Raw genomic sequence first — 17,874 nt, forward strand, 5'->3', positions numbered from 1 at the left:
TAACCCCAGTAACTCATGGGGGTTCTTCCCAACACAAGCAGCAGCTCAACTTAGGGACACAAGCTGGCCCCATGACCTAGTGAAGCCTCAGTGGCGCCCAGTGTGAGCCGGGCATTTTGGGGGTGCTGCGAGCGGCCCACTTCGGCAAGAGACATCCACACATCCCTGCCAGGGCGGTGTGCGAGCGCTGACAAGCTGCCACTTTCCCCCGTTCCCACTCCCCGCTACTGATCCCGGCGAGGCAAAGGCACCGCGGCCAGCAGCCTCCCTGAGGGCCGGCGGGCCTGCTCCCCTGTGAGAGAGGAGGAGTTAGGCCCGGGCCAGCAGGGCCTGCCCGCAAGCACCGTGGGCACGGTGCGGAAGCCCTGGGGCGCGGTTCCGCGGCCCCTCCCGAAAGCCGCTGTGCAACCCGCAGACCCAAGGCCCGAGGGGCCGGCGGCGCTGCCCCGGCCCGGCTGCCGCTGCGGACCCACACAACACAGCACCCCCCCCAACCCCGGCGCCCCGCGCGCCTGCGCGTGCCCACCCCTCCGCCGTGGCGCACGCGCACTCCCGCCCAGCCCGGCCGGCCGGCGCCGCCGGGAGGAGGCGGCTCGGCGCACGCGCGGAGGGCTCTGACTGTGGCGGCGCAAGGAGCGCCTGGGCCCTGTCCAGCCAACCAGCGGCGCCCGCTGCCCGCCCTCCCCGCGAGGGAGGGACCGGTCCTCCGCCATCCCATGATGCAGCGCGGGGGCGGCGGCGACAGCGACGGTGGTGGCGGCGGCCGCCATGTTGTGGTAGTTTGTTGTTCTCCCGTGGTGGGTGCGTGCGGAGGGGCGGCGGGAGGGGGAACCGCCGGGCGCTGAATCCGAGCCGCCCCCCATTCCTCGTTCCCCCGCGCCCCGCCTCTCCTGCAGGCGGCACGGGGTCGCCGCAGGGAGCCGCCGCCGTCGCCTGGGCAAGGCGAAGAGCCATGGCTGCCGCCCTGGGAGGAGGCGCAGGTGGGTGTCGCGGCCCTGCAGGGCTACGCCGGGGGTGCTCAGGGCCCTGGGGGGGCCTCCCTGTGGGAGCGGGGCCGGCTAGAGCCGCGGCGCGGGGCCTGGCCGGGGGCGGAGCGGCTGCGGCGCTGAGGGAGCCGTGGGCTGCGGGGCCTTCCTGGGGCGGTGGCGCCACTGCCCCCCGCCACCTCTGGGCCTCCCGCCTGGGCGGGCGCGGCCGGTTGTGCCGGCGGGGCGCGGATCGGGTGGGCCCCGCGCTGCCGCGGGGGAGCGGGAGCTCCGCAGGCACCGCAAGGCCCCAGGCGCTCCGCTCTGGGTAGTGGGAGTCGGCGTCGTGCGCTTATGGGAACTCTTGTGTTCCCTTGGCCGGGGCAGGGCCCCTGTTGCTATGGGCCTTGCTTTCGCTAGGAGTAACAGTTTTGATAGACTGGTCAGACTTCTCAGTTGATCCGTTTGCCCTTGTTTGTACCAAAGTGTGTTGATTTTAGTCTTGTTTTTTTTCTGTAAGTAGGTGTAATGAAGAAGAGCATGGCTTACCCTTGTGATCACTCAGCTAAGTGGTCAGACTGCTTGCATTGTTAGCTTAATTGGTTACAATGTACATAAACAAAATTAAACTCCCTACCAAAGGTAAATATTACAAAGAAATTCTCAAGTTTAGGAGTTATGTTTGGGAAGAAGGTTAGGAAGGCCAGCATTGATGGATAAAACGGTAAACATTTTAATATCTTGGGCATTGTTTCAATGGTGTTAAATATATTACAATGTTGAAGTTATTTTACAAAAACCTTGCTGCTAGTTCCTGTGGTTCAGATCAGTTATATGTGATGTGGAAGCAAAGTTTGTGTGCATGGTCTATCTCTGGGAGGTTTGTTTTTGTTTTAGTGTTATAAGGACAGAGTAATTTAAATAAAGTGTTACTTCTGAGTCCTTTTGGTTCTTGTGTTTAAAACTGCTGCAAGGTGACTGAATGTGCTTTCATGTACAAAGGTGTATGCGGCAAACAGCCTTCACCCAAGTGGTCAAACTGCAGTTTCAAGACTATTTTTTTTTTTTTGTTGTGGAGGAGTGTTTGTGTCTACCCATGAGTTAGGATCCCTTTGTACTAAGTGGGCACAAGCAGTTGTTTGTTCAGCATTAACACTGTGCTTATCAATAAATGGTGGCAAATTATAAATACAATCCTTGTCCCATATAAACAGTGTTTGTTTAGTCTAGATGATCGCTGTGCAGCGCTTGCCTTAATGAAGAAACCCAGAGGTGTCACACACTTATGGCCATATGACTAGTCAAGGAAAATTCCTGGTTGAAGTTGTTAGATACGTTTCTAAGACTCAATAGAAAAAGCATAGAACTTACAGGAGCGGTATATGGAACTCTCTTTGGAAAGGGACTGCTATCCAAAGTCGATAGTACTAACATGGGAAAGAAGCCCAGGAGTAAGTGCCTATTTGGCTTAAATGTTTTTGATCAGTTAAGGTTTTAACTGTAGGATTTAGGTTTTTTTATTTTTTGGGGGAGAGGGAAAGACCTTAAAATATGGAGATAACAGCACCTTGTTTTGGTGTGGTGGTTTTTGTTTTGTTGGGGTTTTTTTTTTTTTTTCTTAGGGCTCTAATAATTGGTAAAGTAGTACAAAATAGGTCTTGGAAAAATAAATAGGGTGTTAATTTGATAACATTGCAGGGTAACACAAGGAAGTTTTGGCTTTGAAGATGCAGACTAAAGTTTAAATCTTTTGTAAGGGTATGTTGCATGGCTGAAAAATGAAACATGAAATGGCTGTGTTGGCCGAACATTTAAATATATTTGATGGAAGGAAGGTCATTTGTCTATTGGACAGCTTGTGTGGACTCACTGTTTGTTTACAAGTTTTTAGGCTCTTGGGAAATACAGGAGGCTTGATTCATAAGAATGAAGTATTTGTATATACTTTTGTGACCACCTGTTGGTGCAGCTAAGCTTTCTAAGAGTGAAGGTAAAGGCTCTTCTGGCAATAGGTTTCACAAACATAAACTGGAAGGTTTTCAGGTGGTGGTCTCTGGGAGTGATTCACAGCTTCATGTTACTTCACAAATTCCTTTGCTGTGCAGCCTGATTCAGTTTGTTTCTAATTCTAGAATGGCTGTATCGAAGCATAGAAGTTCATGGTGGGTGTGCTAGTGATGATGAGGGACTTTAAGAGCTTATAGTTGCTCCTTAGTCTATTGGTACGGTTAAGACAGTGGTTCCCAAACTTGGATTCAAACTTTCGTATAAAAACAGAGCCAGAGCAAACATGTTGAATATTGAGTAACATAATCTTACTTAAAGGGTGGCTGTAAAGAGAAAGGAAGCCTTGTATTCAAAAGGAGCCACATGGAGAAGACAAGGGGCAGTGGCTACAATTTGCACCAGGAGAGGCTTCACTTGATAAAAGAAATACTTTTTTTAATTTTATTTTTACATTGAGAACAGTCAGTCACTGGAAAAACCTCCATCGCTGGAGGTTTTCAAGATGCGATTGGGCAAGGGTGCTAGATAAATTATTTCACCTAGGCTTCCTGTCCAGCAAAAGGTTGGACCAGATGGTCTTTCAAGGTCCCTTCCAACCTGGGCTGTTCTGTGATTTAGTGATCATCTACTTATAGTGTAATGTAACGACTTTGTCGTGTGGATGCTGGCATTTTTTTCTTGGTGTTTACTGCAATCAGATTACAGCTAGATTTTAATCTCATTAGGGAGAGATGGTTACAGGGTAAACAACAAACCATTACTAAAACAAAGCAAGGAACACGTATCTTGCTTTCCATACTGAAGTAAGGGAAAGCTATTTGTAAGTTTTCTTCCTTTCACATTAAATAACTGCTGATCAACTTCATTGGTCTACGAGACTTTTAGTGTAGATATTCTTGGGGTATGAATCATGACTGGGGCGGAGGAGGAGCTGAAGAGGGCTCTGTCTGTACGTGTCTACCCCTATTCCTGCCAGAGGTCCTGTACCAAGAGTAGCTGAATGGGTGTTTCTCTACCTTAGAGCCTGTTACGTTATTCCTCCAGCTTGAACTTACGCTGTCATCAGTTTAATTTTAACTAATCTAAGGGCTGCTGTCGTGCTTTCAGCAATGTAGTGGCTTTAAAAACCTCTTGTGAAGCTGTTGATAAAAAATTGGAAAAGCTTATACAGCTAGCACAGCAAGCACCTTTCTCTGTGTTGTTGGTCACTATCCAATTGACAGATGTACTAAAAACTTTCCAGTGTGACAAATTCAGTTGAATTTGTTGTGCTTCAGGCTATTCAGCAGTAGCATACATGGACCGGAAGTATATTCCGCATTTGTGCCTAGGTGAAAGTGTGTGGACTGCTGGCTATATTTTGGTCTCTCTGGGTATTGCATCCTGTTTTGTTAGGTGGGCTGGTGTAGTTGGTCACTATAACTTAGTGTGCACATACTGCAGTAAAACTCCTTTAAGTGTCAAAGGTCTATAGAGTTTACAATTCATGAAATAAAAATATATGGTCATAGGCTAATGTACCAGCTAAGGACTAGTGCCAGAAACCATTACTGCTTGAATGAGCTTGTGGCAGGCACATTTGCTTTAAAACATAACAATTTTTAATCTCTTTATGCTGCTTTGACAAGCTTTGACTGAAAGTCACGTTATTCTGAATGTTCTCTCAGGTCATCTAAATTAAACATAGTCTTAGTATCACTTGTGTTTACAAAAGCCAAACCATGCTTTATTGTATCAAATACTAAACCTCAGATTTTAGGTCACATAGAACTTGTTCTCCAGAATAATTTAAGATGGTTGTTAGTGACTTGGCCAGAAAACCTCCAAGTAATGTGTTTGGTCCTGTGTTATATTCTGCTGCAAGGCAGCCTCTGTTTTAACTGTAACTTTTGGTGACTGTGAAAGATGCTGGAGAGTTTCTGGAGAGTTGCAGTTTGTCATCAGTGTCCAAAGCCATTTGGGAGCTGAGTTCATGTGGATTTCATTTAAGCTCTTGGCCATCATTCACCGTTCAGCATTTGTGAGGCAAGGACTATGGCACTTTTAAAATGTTTTTCCAAAGCAAATATGTTTTCAAAACCAAGCAGACTTTGGAGGCTTTTTTTTTTTTTTTTTTTTTTGGTGGTTTCAGGCAGCATATCGTAATTAGTTCTGTTCTTGCTTATTGTTAGTGGCTTGCTTTGCATCATAACAAAGTCTCTAAAAAAATTGGTTTTGAGAAGGTAAAAATAACTTGTGCAGAAATTATTTTTTCTACTTTATTTGTTTGAGGAAGTTAAACTCTATAGAGTAATTCGGAAAGAAAACATGAAATACACTAGTTGGGGAACATGTTAAGCAGTCGTCGCATTGTTATAAATACTTAAGGCTTCTGTGACTGTTTACCAATATAAAGGCCCTATGATGTCTGTTCCTGAACAGATACACTAAACTGCATTTGAGTGTGGTGTATTTGTGTTCTTGTGCATAATGCAGTAGTAGGAGTGCATGTGACTTTTTTTTTTTTTTTTTTCTTTTCAAGAATGGGTAGAGAGCTTGAGTATCTATAATAAACGGGACTAGGTTCATAGTGTGCTTCATAATGTCTTAGATTTTCATCACAGGCATAAGAGTTCCTGTTGACCTTGTGTTTTTATTGCTGGATGCTGTCGCAATTTGTTACCAGAACTTTCCATTCAGTTGATGTTAATAGTACAGTTACATTGCCAGCTTATGTTTTAGGCATGACTGTTCCTCATGAAACGTGTTATTCTTCTGTATTGCATAGCAAGAGATACTGAAATTCAATTCACTGTCAGGCAGAAAAATAGATCTATTTTTAAATGATACATACTCAGTTCCAGAACATTGAGGCTTTACAATATCTATATGTTCTGTAACCTTTTACAACAAAATATGAAGAAAAATATTCTGTAGAAATAAGCTATTACATAAAGATAAGCTGGTAAGCTGTTTTTAATCTGGAGGCTTGTGCTTGAAATGCCGTCAACTTGTCATGTTGTTTTAAATGTGATACCACAGAATGGGATAGATCAAGATGGTCTGATGTTCAGCATTAAATCTGAGCACAGAGAAGTGTTATTTTTTCATGGAGTAAATAACTTCTTTCCTCTAGTTTTCTTTTTTTTTTTTTAATAGCTCCTTTACCTGTTCTGCCCAAAAGCAGCGTAGCTGAGTTACTTATTAAAAGACCTGTTGGGTAAACAGGGTGTAATACATTTTTATCCGTTGAACTATTGGATCATTGTGGCATCTCCATCTTGTTTTGGATAAGGAGAAATCTTCAATGCTTTTTCAGTGCCTGAAACGAATAGTATGTTCTATGTTCACGATAGTGTGATATTGAAGCAAAATACAAAATTTTGAACTGTTAAGGCTTATGAGACAGCATGTGGTTAGTGTTCCAGAAAGCGTGCAAGTGTGTTTCTAGGAAGACTAATGATGCAACCACCAAATGTTTTTCCTAGTTGAGAAGTCTTGGCCATCTCATTGCAGTAAAATACTCGATCTTAGCAACAGTTGCTATGTAGGACTACCTTTTTAGGCTATGTTGGTACCATTTTAAGATGTTAAAAGCTCTGCAGTGTTCCTGCTGATTCACCTCCTACACTTGTGAGACTTAACTGTGTAGCTTAGGACTTCCATTTTACGTAGAAAAATGATTAGCAAAGGTTTTATTGAAAGGGTATCTACAGAGTTAAAAGCTACCATCGGCATAGCCAAAGAGGAAATGAGGCTTGTACTTTGTGGGTTTCTAGCGTGGATGATTTGTTCTTATTAAGCAGTTCTGGGTATATATCATAAAACAACAACAAAAAAAAGCTGTATAGAGCGACTTTCAGCACTACTGGTGCTACACCAGGGTAAGTATAAAGCAAATGGGAACACTTTAGTGTGGAGAATCAAGTGTGTTTGGCTGTCTTTGTGCTGCTTAAGTTCAAACTTAAGCAGGGGAAATTTAGGTTAGAGATAAGGAAGAAATTCTTTACCGTGGGAGTGGCGAGGCATTGGAACAGTTGCTCAAGGAAGTTGTGAATGCTCCATCCCTGGCAGTGTTCAAGGCCAGGTTGAACAGATCCTTGAGCAACCTGGTCTAGTGGGAGGTGTCCCTGCCCATGGCAGGGGGGTTGGAACTAGATGATCTTAAGGTCCTTTCCAACCTTAACTGTTCTATGATTCTGTGATTCTTCTGGTTCACAGCTGGCCAGAGCCTTGCGAGGCAGGCTGGCCTTTCAAAACAGCCAGCATCCTGCAACTTCTCTGTCACTTTGATAATGGTGATTTTCCTGCGGTAGGAGGAGCTGTGGTGGTGGATTATTTCTTTTGTTTTCCTCTATAACTGGCCTGTCCTGCTTCCTTATTCAGTTAGCGCTTTTTTGGTATTTGATATTGGTTTACAGTTCTGGTGTCCTCAACATAAAAAGGACACAGAGCTGTTGGAGCGAGTCCAGAGGAGGGCCACGAGGATGATAAGAGGGCTGGAGCACCTCCCGTATGAAGACAGGCTGAGAGAGTTGGGGCTGTTCAGCCTGGAGAAGAGAAGGCTGCGTGGTGACCTCATAGCAGCCTTCCAGTATCTGAAGGGGGTCTATAGGGATGCTGGGGAGGGATTCTTCCTTAGGGACTGTAGTGGTAGGACAAGGGGTAATGGGTTCAAACTTAAACAGGGGAAGTTTAGATTGGATATAAGGAAGAAGTTCTTTACAGTGAGGGTGGTGAAGCACTGGAATGGATTGCCCAAGGAAGTTGTGAATGCTCCATCCCTGGCATCAAGGCCAGGTTGGACAGAGCCTTGGGCCACATGGTTTAGTGCGAGGTGTCCCTGCCCATGGCAGGGGGGTTGGAACTGGATGATCTTAAGGTCCTTTCTAACCCCAACTATTCTATGATTCTATGATAGGGCTTAGTGGTTTTTTTTGTTGGGTTTTGTTTTTCTTTTTAATCCTTCTAGTGCTGCCTGGAAGTTAGACAGGGGGCTTGGTGTGCTTAGTGATCACCTGTTAGAATCTTCCAGTTGATAACCAGCTAATGCACACACATCTTGGTAAGGTTTGCCATGAGAGCCTTGAATTGAAAGGAGGAGCCACACCGTTGCATTGCATCTCTTAGCAACAGTTGCTGTGTATGACTGCCTTTCTAGGCTGCACTAACGCCGCTGGAAGAAACACAAAACCTCTTCCAGCTTCTACAATGGACATTTTCCTGCTTAAAAAGCTTAAGTTCATGGATTCCTCCCACCCTTTTTTCTTCTCTCTTCACCTCCTACACAGTACTGGGAATTACATAGATACATATAAATAAGTCTTTGGCTGTAGCTCTTAGTGGTTTTGTGCTTTGCTGATGTTGAGTGTTCCTCTTTCTATACAAGTTAATGTTTTACAGGCACTTAACCACGCTTGACACAAACATTGACTTGAGTTTCTTAAGGAGAAACATCCATAAATGTTATGTTGATTGCTGTTTGCTGCTTTTTTCTGTTACCTAGACAGGTAGAAGAAAATGAAAATATGTGTAGTTTCAGAAACGTAAAAAAATGATGCCTCACTGAGGTTTGCGAGGTATCAGATCACATTGGTGGTGTGAGGCCTGTGTCTATTGCAATACTTGCTGTCTCACAGATGATGAAGCTGACAATGAATGCTGTTTGTAGGTGCATGACTGTTGTGACCTTCTTTTCTAAAGGAGAGCTACAACCTGCTTTGGACTCTGACAGTACTTAATGTCAAAATAGCATAATTTGTAATGCTCATTGTCACTGTCAGCTGTCACAGAACAAATAAGTATAAAAAAGAAAAGCTGTCTTCCTCTTTCCCAAAGATCTTTGTATCATAAGAGTGTGATGACACAGGGAGATATGAGGACAAGGGAGGTGGTGCGCACCTGGGCAGAGTGGTTCCTATAAGCTATGGTCACCACACACAGATTGACCAGTCATTTTTGAGGCTTTTGTATGCATCTTGCTAGTCTTGTGAAAAGGGCTTTGCATGGATGTAACTCAGCCTTGGATTTTGGTAGGAGTTGCTCATAAATAAGGAATAGGTTGTGAGAAATTTGGAGGGGTTGGAAGAGCTGGAGGGTGGAGGTTCATGATATTGGTATCATGATAGAGTGGGGGTCCAGCTCTACACTAGAAACTTGACAGGCATGTGGGCCCTCTTTTGTATTGTTTCTTTACTAGCAGTAATACTAGGCTGTAGCACTTGTATGGCCATGAAACTTCAATATCTGGCCTGGAGAAGTACTACAGATTGTACTGAAGAATGATAATTTTTGTTGTAGAGAGATCTCAGCAGAGATAAAGGGTTTGGCACAAAACTTTTTCTAGATTTAAACCTATTTGACGTGAAGGTCCACATGTGTAAGAATTGTGTGCCAAAGAGCTAAGATCTTTAAGTGGTGCTGGTTTATAATACAGCTGTCTGTAGTTCTGCAAGTGGTGCCTGGCATGAAAAAATACTGTATCTCGCAAGCAAGCAGGCATGGCTTAAGAAGAAGTTACCTCTTCCTGATACTGGTTGTTGTCTCAAGCTGTATTAGTCAACATGTGGACACTAATTTTGGGTTGCTGCAAAAGCAGTCTTATTATCTTAAAAATAACCCAAAAACCCAAAAACCAAACCCCGCTTTGGAGGTGTTTACATCAAGTCAGTGGATTACTGCAATCCAGCTGTAAGAACAGTAACAGCGCAGAATACTTGAACCATTAAAATGGCAATGCAGTAAGATGCATTTGCCCAGAGAAGTTGTGGCTGCCCTATCCCTGGCAGTGTTCAAGGCCAGGTTGGATGGGGCTCGGAGCAACCTTGGCTGGTGGAAGGTGTCCCTGCCCATGGCAGGGGTTTGGAACCAGGTGAGCTTTAAGGTCCCTTCCAACCCAAACCATTCTGTGATAATCACTGCAATATGGTTTTGAATGACCGTAAGGAGAGCAAGGTGGGGTTTGTTTTTAGTGGCGTGTTTTTGGTTGGTGGGTTGGTTTTTTTTTCGTTTGTTTGTGGGTGGGTGTGTTTTTGGTTTTGTTTGTTTTTGTTGGTATTGTGTGAAACTAGCAAATGTGTATCTGTCTGGCTTTCCCCTGTGACTGAAATAGGAATCGGAATAGGAGGAGTTTGCAGGGAAATGTAAACCAACAGTTTGTTTCAGTGGTGTTAGCTCATAAGTTAATTTAAATATAGAAGATGAGTTAAAAATATCAAAGTATCTGTAGGCAGTAAAGCGGAAAACCTGATAAAAAGTAACTCTATTTAGATACTGTTTCAGAACAAAAGAGTTGCCACACTGGAGTTGTGTTGCATCATAATTCATACAGAACAGTCTTGTTTTCATAGCTATTTATGATTGAAATTTGTGGTTTGAAAGCTCTTAATTTAGTGACATTGCAAGAACTGAATTTTATATTTTTTAATGTTTTTACCTCTTCTTAAGCTTATGTTGGTCATTATCACTTGTGTATTGATAATATGAAGAAAGAAGTGGATAGGTTTGTCATTATATGTGGGGAGTAATCACTGAAGGATGCCAGGTTGAGTTTAAAGAGCTGAATACAGATTTGGTTTTGAAGGTTCACTAAAAACCACAAACACACACAAAAAAGACCAGTTGATCCTTGGCATTGTACTTGTTCAGGGAATCAAATACAAATAGTTAGGAGACTGACTGGATATGTGGCATCTTAGTGATCATCATTTCTGACTGTCAGACTGCAAGGATTGGATTGCTCAGCCTCCTGTACTTTGCAGACCAAACTGCAGTGGGTTTCTCCTTCTTTGAACATAACTTTCATTTGCCCATTTGTTTGACTCTTACAGAAGTAATTAAAATGTGTGAAAAGACACTCAATCCAGGTGTGCCTTCCCTGTTGGGCTGTAGCCACAGGATGGGAGAGTGGGGGTTGAGTGTTTCTGAAAGTGTGTGCTTCTAGTTTGCAGATGATAGAGACATCTGGATGTCTGAACAAAGCAGCTGAGCTTTGCATTTCTTTTGCAGATAAATGGAAGATTTAAGATTTTTAAATAGCAAAATTATAATTTGCAAACTAAGCTATGCAAGAGTAATTTGTGATTTGATAGGCTAAAGTGAGGGTACTTGTTGAGAGAAATATATGGAGTGCCAGTTTTATCTTGGAAGGCATGTCCATGCTTAGGTACCCAGAGTAACCTACTTCAATGACTTCTAATAGTTGTAATGCCCCAGTTGAGATAATTGGTGGTATATTACACCTGACTTCCCTCCTCTGTTCCAGGTTGCCTTGTGCTGACCTGAGGTTTACTCCTATTTACAAAGTGTCTTTGCAGGCTCGGTGTGGGTAGATAAGCTTACGGCCCCCAAGGCGAGCAGAGATCTGGCAGATGTCGTTTCCTTCATCTCTGTAGCACCTCAGCTTTGTGCATTGCTGGGGAGTGCCTTTCTCTGGAATTACCTTTGTTGGCAAAATTTTCCAGTGATTTATCTCATGCTCTATCTGTTTTCCTTGGGTTATCGTCAACTCAGTGGTGAAAAGGGAGAAAGCTATATAGTATATTATGGTTTTTTATTATTGAAGCATGTCAGTATTTATCAGCTTTGCTCATATTAACGTGGAAAGCAGAAAAAGGTGTTTTTGCGTCTTCTGAAAAACAAGCCCCACCAAATAATCCCAATTATATGGTGCTTTCAGGAACCTTTCAATTCAGTGAGAATTATTTAATGTAGTCACCTTTTTTGCAGATGATGACTTTGATCAGTTTGATAAGCCTGGTGCAGAAAGGTCTTGGAGAAGAAGAGCTGGAGATGATGACTGGGACAGGTACGTAGAATATTTCCACATTCAGTTTCTGTATGATGAATTACATTGCTGTTTTCCCATTCTGTCATTTTGTATTCTAACATTTAGAGTAGCACGTGTTTAGATACTGATGAAGATGTTGGTGGTTATGCATGTCTGCTGATGCTAGATTGTGCCAAACGTATACTTGCCTTGAGGAATATAAGAGCACTATAGAGAGATACCATTTAAAATCAGATAAATACAAAGTATTTGTGGTGTGTAATTAACTTTGCAATTACTGTTCTGGTTTTCCTTTTAAATATTTAATAGATCCCAGTAGTTTAAGTAGTTAGATTTTCGCTAGTGCTTGAATTTGTCCAATTTTTTTAATTTTTAATGAGATGTTTAAATTCTTATCCTCAAAGTCCTATTTCAGTTTTATATTTGGGAAAAGTAATGGAACTCGGTTATGGGCTTCTATTGAAAAATATGACTGCTGTAAAGATTTAGAAGTATGTATGAACTTGGTTATTTTGGGGGATAATAAGACCATGTTCTTTTATGCAAAGGCACTCTAGCTGGGAGAGACTTGAATCAAGCTACTGAGGCTAGACTTGCCTATTTGTGGGATAAAACCTTTCACTTTTTTGGTTTGGGGTTTTTTTTTCTTTTGGTGGTTTTTTTTTCTTTTTTTGTAATTATTACTCCTTTTTAGTAAAAGAGAAACTTTTTCAGACTTTGCCAGTGGTTTTCACTGTAAAAAGGAAAAAAATCCCAAACATTTGAATAGATTTTTGTCTTTTGTAATAATTATTCCAGTGATTATAGTAAAAAAAAAAAAAAAAATAAAAATACTATAAGTAGTTTTCCACTGAGCTGAGCCCTTGGATTGAATCAGCTACTCTACATTTATTGTCATTCCAGAGGAATTAGTTTCCTCTTCTGTGCTTTTCTGCTAGGTGAAGTGGGTAGTTTTCATTGCTGTAGGAGGTAAGAGTGAATAGGGGATTTGGACAATAGCTTCAGTGTATGGCGTGTTCTGCTGTACACTGGTGAGGGGTGTCTGCTCTCTTTCAGGCCAGCACAGCTGTTTGACAGCTGGCTGGTGAACTGCAAGGAACTGATCCAATTTGAGAGTGTAATTAAAATAACTTGTTCAGGCTGGGTCACTGTACTGTGCCTCCCAGCCCCAGCTCTGGGTATTCAGAACTCCTGAAGCCGGTATTACAAGCAAAATGTATTAGTATATTTTCTGTATTAGAATATTTTCTGAACTTTTTGCCTTCACTAACTTAATTGTATGAATAGATGGGATTTGAGATGCTGGCTGGCCACATCTGTGTTTAGCTGTCCTACTCTTACCACTTCAGAAAATTTGGAAGAGTCAAACAGCTGTTGTATTTCAAGTTGTAAGCTTATTGCCAATGGTAAAAATTTTAAGGTGCAATGCTGGAAATCTGGAAGGTTATCTTGGTGGTAATTTCAGAAAATGTGGATTTTTTTACATGTTGATTTTGTTTGTTTGTTTGTTTTTAACAACTTTAGTAGAACATTATTTGCATGTGTTGGATTTTTTTAATGTAATAATTATTTTTAGATTGAGCTATCTTTGGAAGTGTTAAGTTCTATGGTTGTCTGGGCGATTACTAATGCTGTACATAGATATGTTGTTGCCTACTGTAATTGCTTGAATTTTTTAACTACTGGCCTAATTCAGTATAGGACACAGTTTCTTGAAGATGGTAAAAAGGCTGAATGAACACACTTTTTTTTTTTTTTTTTTATTTTTTTCTTTAATCGCTCATGCTTTGCTTTGCATCCCAAATAATTTATTTTGTGAGGAATGGTGAAGGGATTATGCTGTTAGCCATATATCTTGATCAGCTGTCAACTCTTACTGTGTTGCTACTTAACTGAGTCCTATCCCCTAGATGTGTAAATAATTTTGTGTTTCCAAATCTCCTTTCCTTTCCCAAACACAGGCCCCTGTGATTTGGGAATACAAATGTAACATTGTTCTTGCAGAATTTTTCCCATTACATTTTTTTTATGAGTTCTTTTCCCGAAACACTTGTGTCCTTGCTACTGCTCATGTTTAATGAGGCATGCTCATGAAATTGGAGGCCAAAAAGGGCCAGTCTGACAACTTTATCACGGGCTGTTAATTTATATGTTTATCTCTACAAAGAGCCCAAAGATTTGGTTTGGGAAAAAGATGTGGTTCTAGTGTTATCGTGTGAGATGACAGGGCTGATTTAGTGGTTGACTTTTGCTGAAACTTGCTTGTTCTGACCCTTCTCTGAGGTTATTAATTTCTCTGCACTGGCAGAAAACTTTCCACTTTTTGTTGTTACTTTCTCTTCCACATTTGGTGAGCTGAATTTATTCAGTGAGGGGAATGTTGAGTGTTGGGGAGTAAATAAGTCTGTCTCCTGTGAGAGCGGTGAACTCTAGGATTATTTTAACACTAATTTCCTGGAATTGTGGTTTTGGAAAGACCTTTGTGTCTTGATGGTAGTGAGGGTGAGTTGCCTTTGGAACTATCATAGATGAGTACTTTTATTCCAGTTTAGTTTGTGTGGCTTTGTGTGGTATCAGATTGCAACCATTCATTTTTGTGTTTTTCTCAGCTAGCCTAAGATATTTTAGTATCTTTTTTAATCTTTTTTTCTTTTTTTTTGAAGTAGTCAGATCTGATAACTCTGGTCCCTCTTCTTTCTGATAGATAACTTAAGATTTGGCTATTTTAAAAGAAGCTTGAGATGGGTCTGCTTTACTGTGTAGGCTTTTCACTGTTGCTTTGTTTATTCCAAAAGTTACCATGGTGATGTTTCTTCTTTTAATTTATCAATGAAAATGTTGAATGACATTGAATATTGTAATAGGTTTTGAGAAGCATTCTATGAAAGACTTTTGTTTCTGTCATGAGCTTCACTTATATGCTAGTGTTTAGATAATTAATTTAATCTTTCCCTTTCTTTTCCATTCATTTTCGATCTGAATTCCTTACTACCTGAGCTTGGTTTTTGTCTTTGAATGCTATTATAACACATGCTCTTGCTGTCTTTTGGAATTTTTCTAGTGAAGTTTTATTAAGAACTGTCAGTGGTGGACCGTAGTGCTGGGAAATATTTTGAAATCTTTTGGTGCATTTGTCAGATTACTGGCAGCTAAAGAAATTAGTGACTTTTTCCTACTTCAGTTTTGGTTCTAAATTCTTTGGCAACCATTTCTTGATGTTTTCTGTCTCTGAAATAAAGAGCTTAAATTCTGGTGATTTTACTCTTTGCAATGTATGATATGTCTTACGTCCCAATTTTTGTTTAATATTGCAATGAACACAAAACAATTGGTATTTGTTAATGTTCAGTCATTCCTGGAACTGTTTGAGATCAGCAGTTATGGACAAATACTGTGTACTCATGATAACATCCTATTTAGGGCTGATTTGGAATATAATCTGTTCCTGCATTATGTGTATAGGAACCAGCTCTGAACAAGGTTTATCCATCTGCAAAAATAACTCTTAGCACTGATTTATGTCTTGGGATTACCTCCCCATTTTCAAGTATTTGTTTTGTAGTCCTGAAGAACTCTTCTACGTTTTCCTGTTCTGTTTGTATAGCCTATTCTCACTTTGGGGTATTTAATTTTGATATAATATCTAAGGCATGAGGGGGGTGGATTGTTTGTTTTTTAAGGTGCTGGTAGAAAGAGTCTCATTCTTGAATTATAGCTGATTTCAAATCAGTAGCGTCTCATTTTAGTATTAAGACATGCATGTTCTAACACAGGCATTTGTGAGTAGTAAGTGTTTATTATAGAAGGGGGAATCTGTTTACTCCTGTCACTAGGTAATTCTTTCCGTGAAGAAAGAATGAGATTAAGCAGCTGTCCTAAAGCTAAACTTCATCTGGACTGTCGTTCTTTGTGTTGCATCCTATTTATGGGGCAGATGCTCTGTGATGGTAGATATTTTGTAAGCCAGGTATTTCTGTGCTTCCTGAATTCTTAGCCACACCTGTAAAGATGGTGAAGCATGCATTTGATTTTGTTATCCTACAAATGTCTGTTTGACCTTACTCTCAACATGAGGTGGAGGGAGTATTTATGAAAGATCTAGGCCTAAATGGCTCCCAAGCCAGCCGGTCTGCCAGTGCCTCCTTGCTGAAGTGCCTCTTGGGCACTGAGTCTTGCCTTCAGGACACTGCTGTCACGTGTTTATTTCCTGGGGAGGTTGGAAACAGCAGTGTGGAGACTATGCCCAAATGGTCTTGCAGTGAAGGATCTAGAGTGGGGACCTGCCTAAGTGTGCTTTAAATGCCTGCGCTTTATGTGCTGTGTCATAGTTCGGGGGGTATGGAAAGGAGAGCATATGAAAATGATCGCACAACAATGGTCTTAATATGTATGGTCTATTTAATTTAAAATATGTTTCTCCCTTTTCAACTTCCTAAATGCTTTGGTAAAAGGAAAGCTTTATGCAGACTCAGCGCCAATTCTCCTGAAGTTAGTTTTTTAAGGTGTCTACCCTATATGGTGTTCATTTCTGTTTTCTGAGGTTCAACTTCTGAAATTTGTTAATGTTTTCCAGTGAACTTGATGATGACTTGCTTGGAGAGGATTTGCTAACTGGCAAAAAGGTAAGAGATGTGCATTGAAGTGAATTTTTACAGATGCTAAAATGTAAATGCTAATCAACTTGCCAACTTCAATTATTTGGTATGGCTTCTTACATATTTTATGGCCACCTCTCCCAAGCCTGACAGCCATAGGTACCTGAGATCTGCCCTGTAGCCAGATCGGCACCCGGAGTTCTGTTTCCTTTTGTGAAGTACCTCCAAGTGTGGCTTTTTAAAATACAAGTTTTAGAAAACCTGTATTTTTTTTCTGAGATAATATTTCTTCTCGTAACACAGTTTAAAAAGGAGATGGTTCTCAAAATTGGTTTCTGTGTAGTTCATACTGGCTTAATTAAAAAAGCAAACCCCCCAAAACAAAGAAACACTTAAAAAAATAAAAAAAAAAAACCCAAAACCCCAAACCCAACAAAACCCCCACCCCAGAAAAACCCCAGAACAACCAAACCAACCCTCCTCCCCCCAGTTATGCCTTCTGAGTACTGATTAGCATTCTAGACAATTTACTTCAACTGCCAGTTTCCTGGCTATTAAAAGTTAGTCATCAAAGTACCAGTGGTATTTACCAGAGAGTAAATAAAAAAGCAATCACTGATGTCTATTGAAGATCCACTCACTGCATACAGTCCACTACTACTTTGTCTGACGAGTAGGCAGAAATTTCCTCTTCTGAAGCCAGGGAAGAATATGGAGCAGCTAGCACTGGGGAACATAAATGAGCCCTTCCTGTCTGCTATAGACTCCTCACTCAAATACCTATTTCCAAAACTGAACTTTCTGAAAGGAGCTGCATGTTTCGGTTTGCCAGATAGCTGCAGACGATAGAACTTCTGTTTGGGAAATCAGAACTGGCTAGTCACCTCTTTTTCCACTTTATCTGCTAAATAAATTAATTTATAAAGTAATTTTCAGTATTTTAGTTGGAGATGAATAAGTTTGTAAAGAAACACAGATCTAGTAAAAGTTGAGATTTAATTGATGATGTTTTTTACAATCACACTTCGAATGTTTCAAATTCAAAATAATTTCTTTGAATTATTTTGTAAGAAATCCCTATTAAAGATAGGAATTTGCTTTGTCTTATATACTGGTTTAAAAAAATAAAATTCCAGGAGGATAGGGATTGCAGATGTATGTTATACAGTTATCAAAAACGTAAGCAGTTAATATTGCATATGTCTTTGTAGTTGAAATGTGAGTTGATAAAGCTACTTACTTTTCTTAAAACAAAATGGCATGAATATTAACAATACTAGATTTCTCTCATGTATTATGTGTTCTTGTGTTTTTTCTATTCTTGTTTTCAGTTTGCCATGTTACTGAGCTCTGAGCAGTGTCTTTGGGTATGGACTCATATGGTGGAGTAATAATAGATTTCTCAGGAAGTTTTCCCTGAGCTATTCAGGCTAAACTTGCTTCTACTTAATCTCATCCCAGTAGTTTTTTATAACCTTTCTGCCCCTACTAATTTAGGGGATGGAAATAATGTTGCTTAGCAAAACTGCAGTTACCTCGT

General features: G+C 41.2%; 1 protein-coding gene and 1 long non-coding RNA gene across 8 annotated transcripts in view; both read left to right on the forward strand.

The window, feature by feature from the left end:
* Positions 1-620: 620 nt before the first annotated feature.
* Positions 621-17,874, forward strand: part of RBM33 (RNA binding motif protein 33) — a 103,806-nt gene continuing 86,552 nt past the window's right edge. For 5 of the 7 annotated variants that reach the window (XM_030509455.1, XM_030509478.1, XM_030509463.1 and 2 more), the window contains exons 1-3: positions 735-980; positions 11,679-11,757; positions 16,313-16,361. In XM_030509455.1, the coding sequence (XP_030365315.1) occupies positions 953-980; positions 11,679-11,757; positions 16,313-16,361 (156 nt within the window). In that variant the 5' untranslated portion in view covers positions 735-952. Of the gene's footprint in view, positions 981-11,678; positions 11,758-16,312; positions 16,362-17,874 lie in introns of all 7 variants that reach the window. The other 2 variants (XM_030509446.1, XM_030509473.1) reach the window with 1 other exon arrangement.
* On the forward strand, positions 5,814-6,781 carry LOC115618188. Its single transcript, XR_003994760.1, has 2 exons — positions 5,814-6,047; positions 6,088-6,781. It is a non-coding gene; the product is annotated as an uncharacterized LOC115618188 (long non-coding RNA).

The sequence above is a fragment of the Strigops habroptila genome, chromosome 1 (genome assembly GCF_004027225.2).
Source record: "Strigops habroptila isolate Jane chromosome 1, bStrHab1.2.pri, whole genome shotgun sequence".
Taxonomy (NCBI): Eukaryota; Metazoa; Chordata; class Aves; order Psittaciformes; family Psittacidae; genus Strigops; species Strigops habroptila.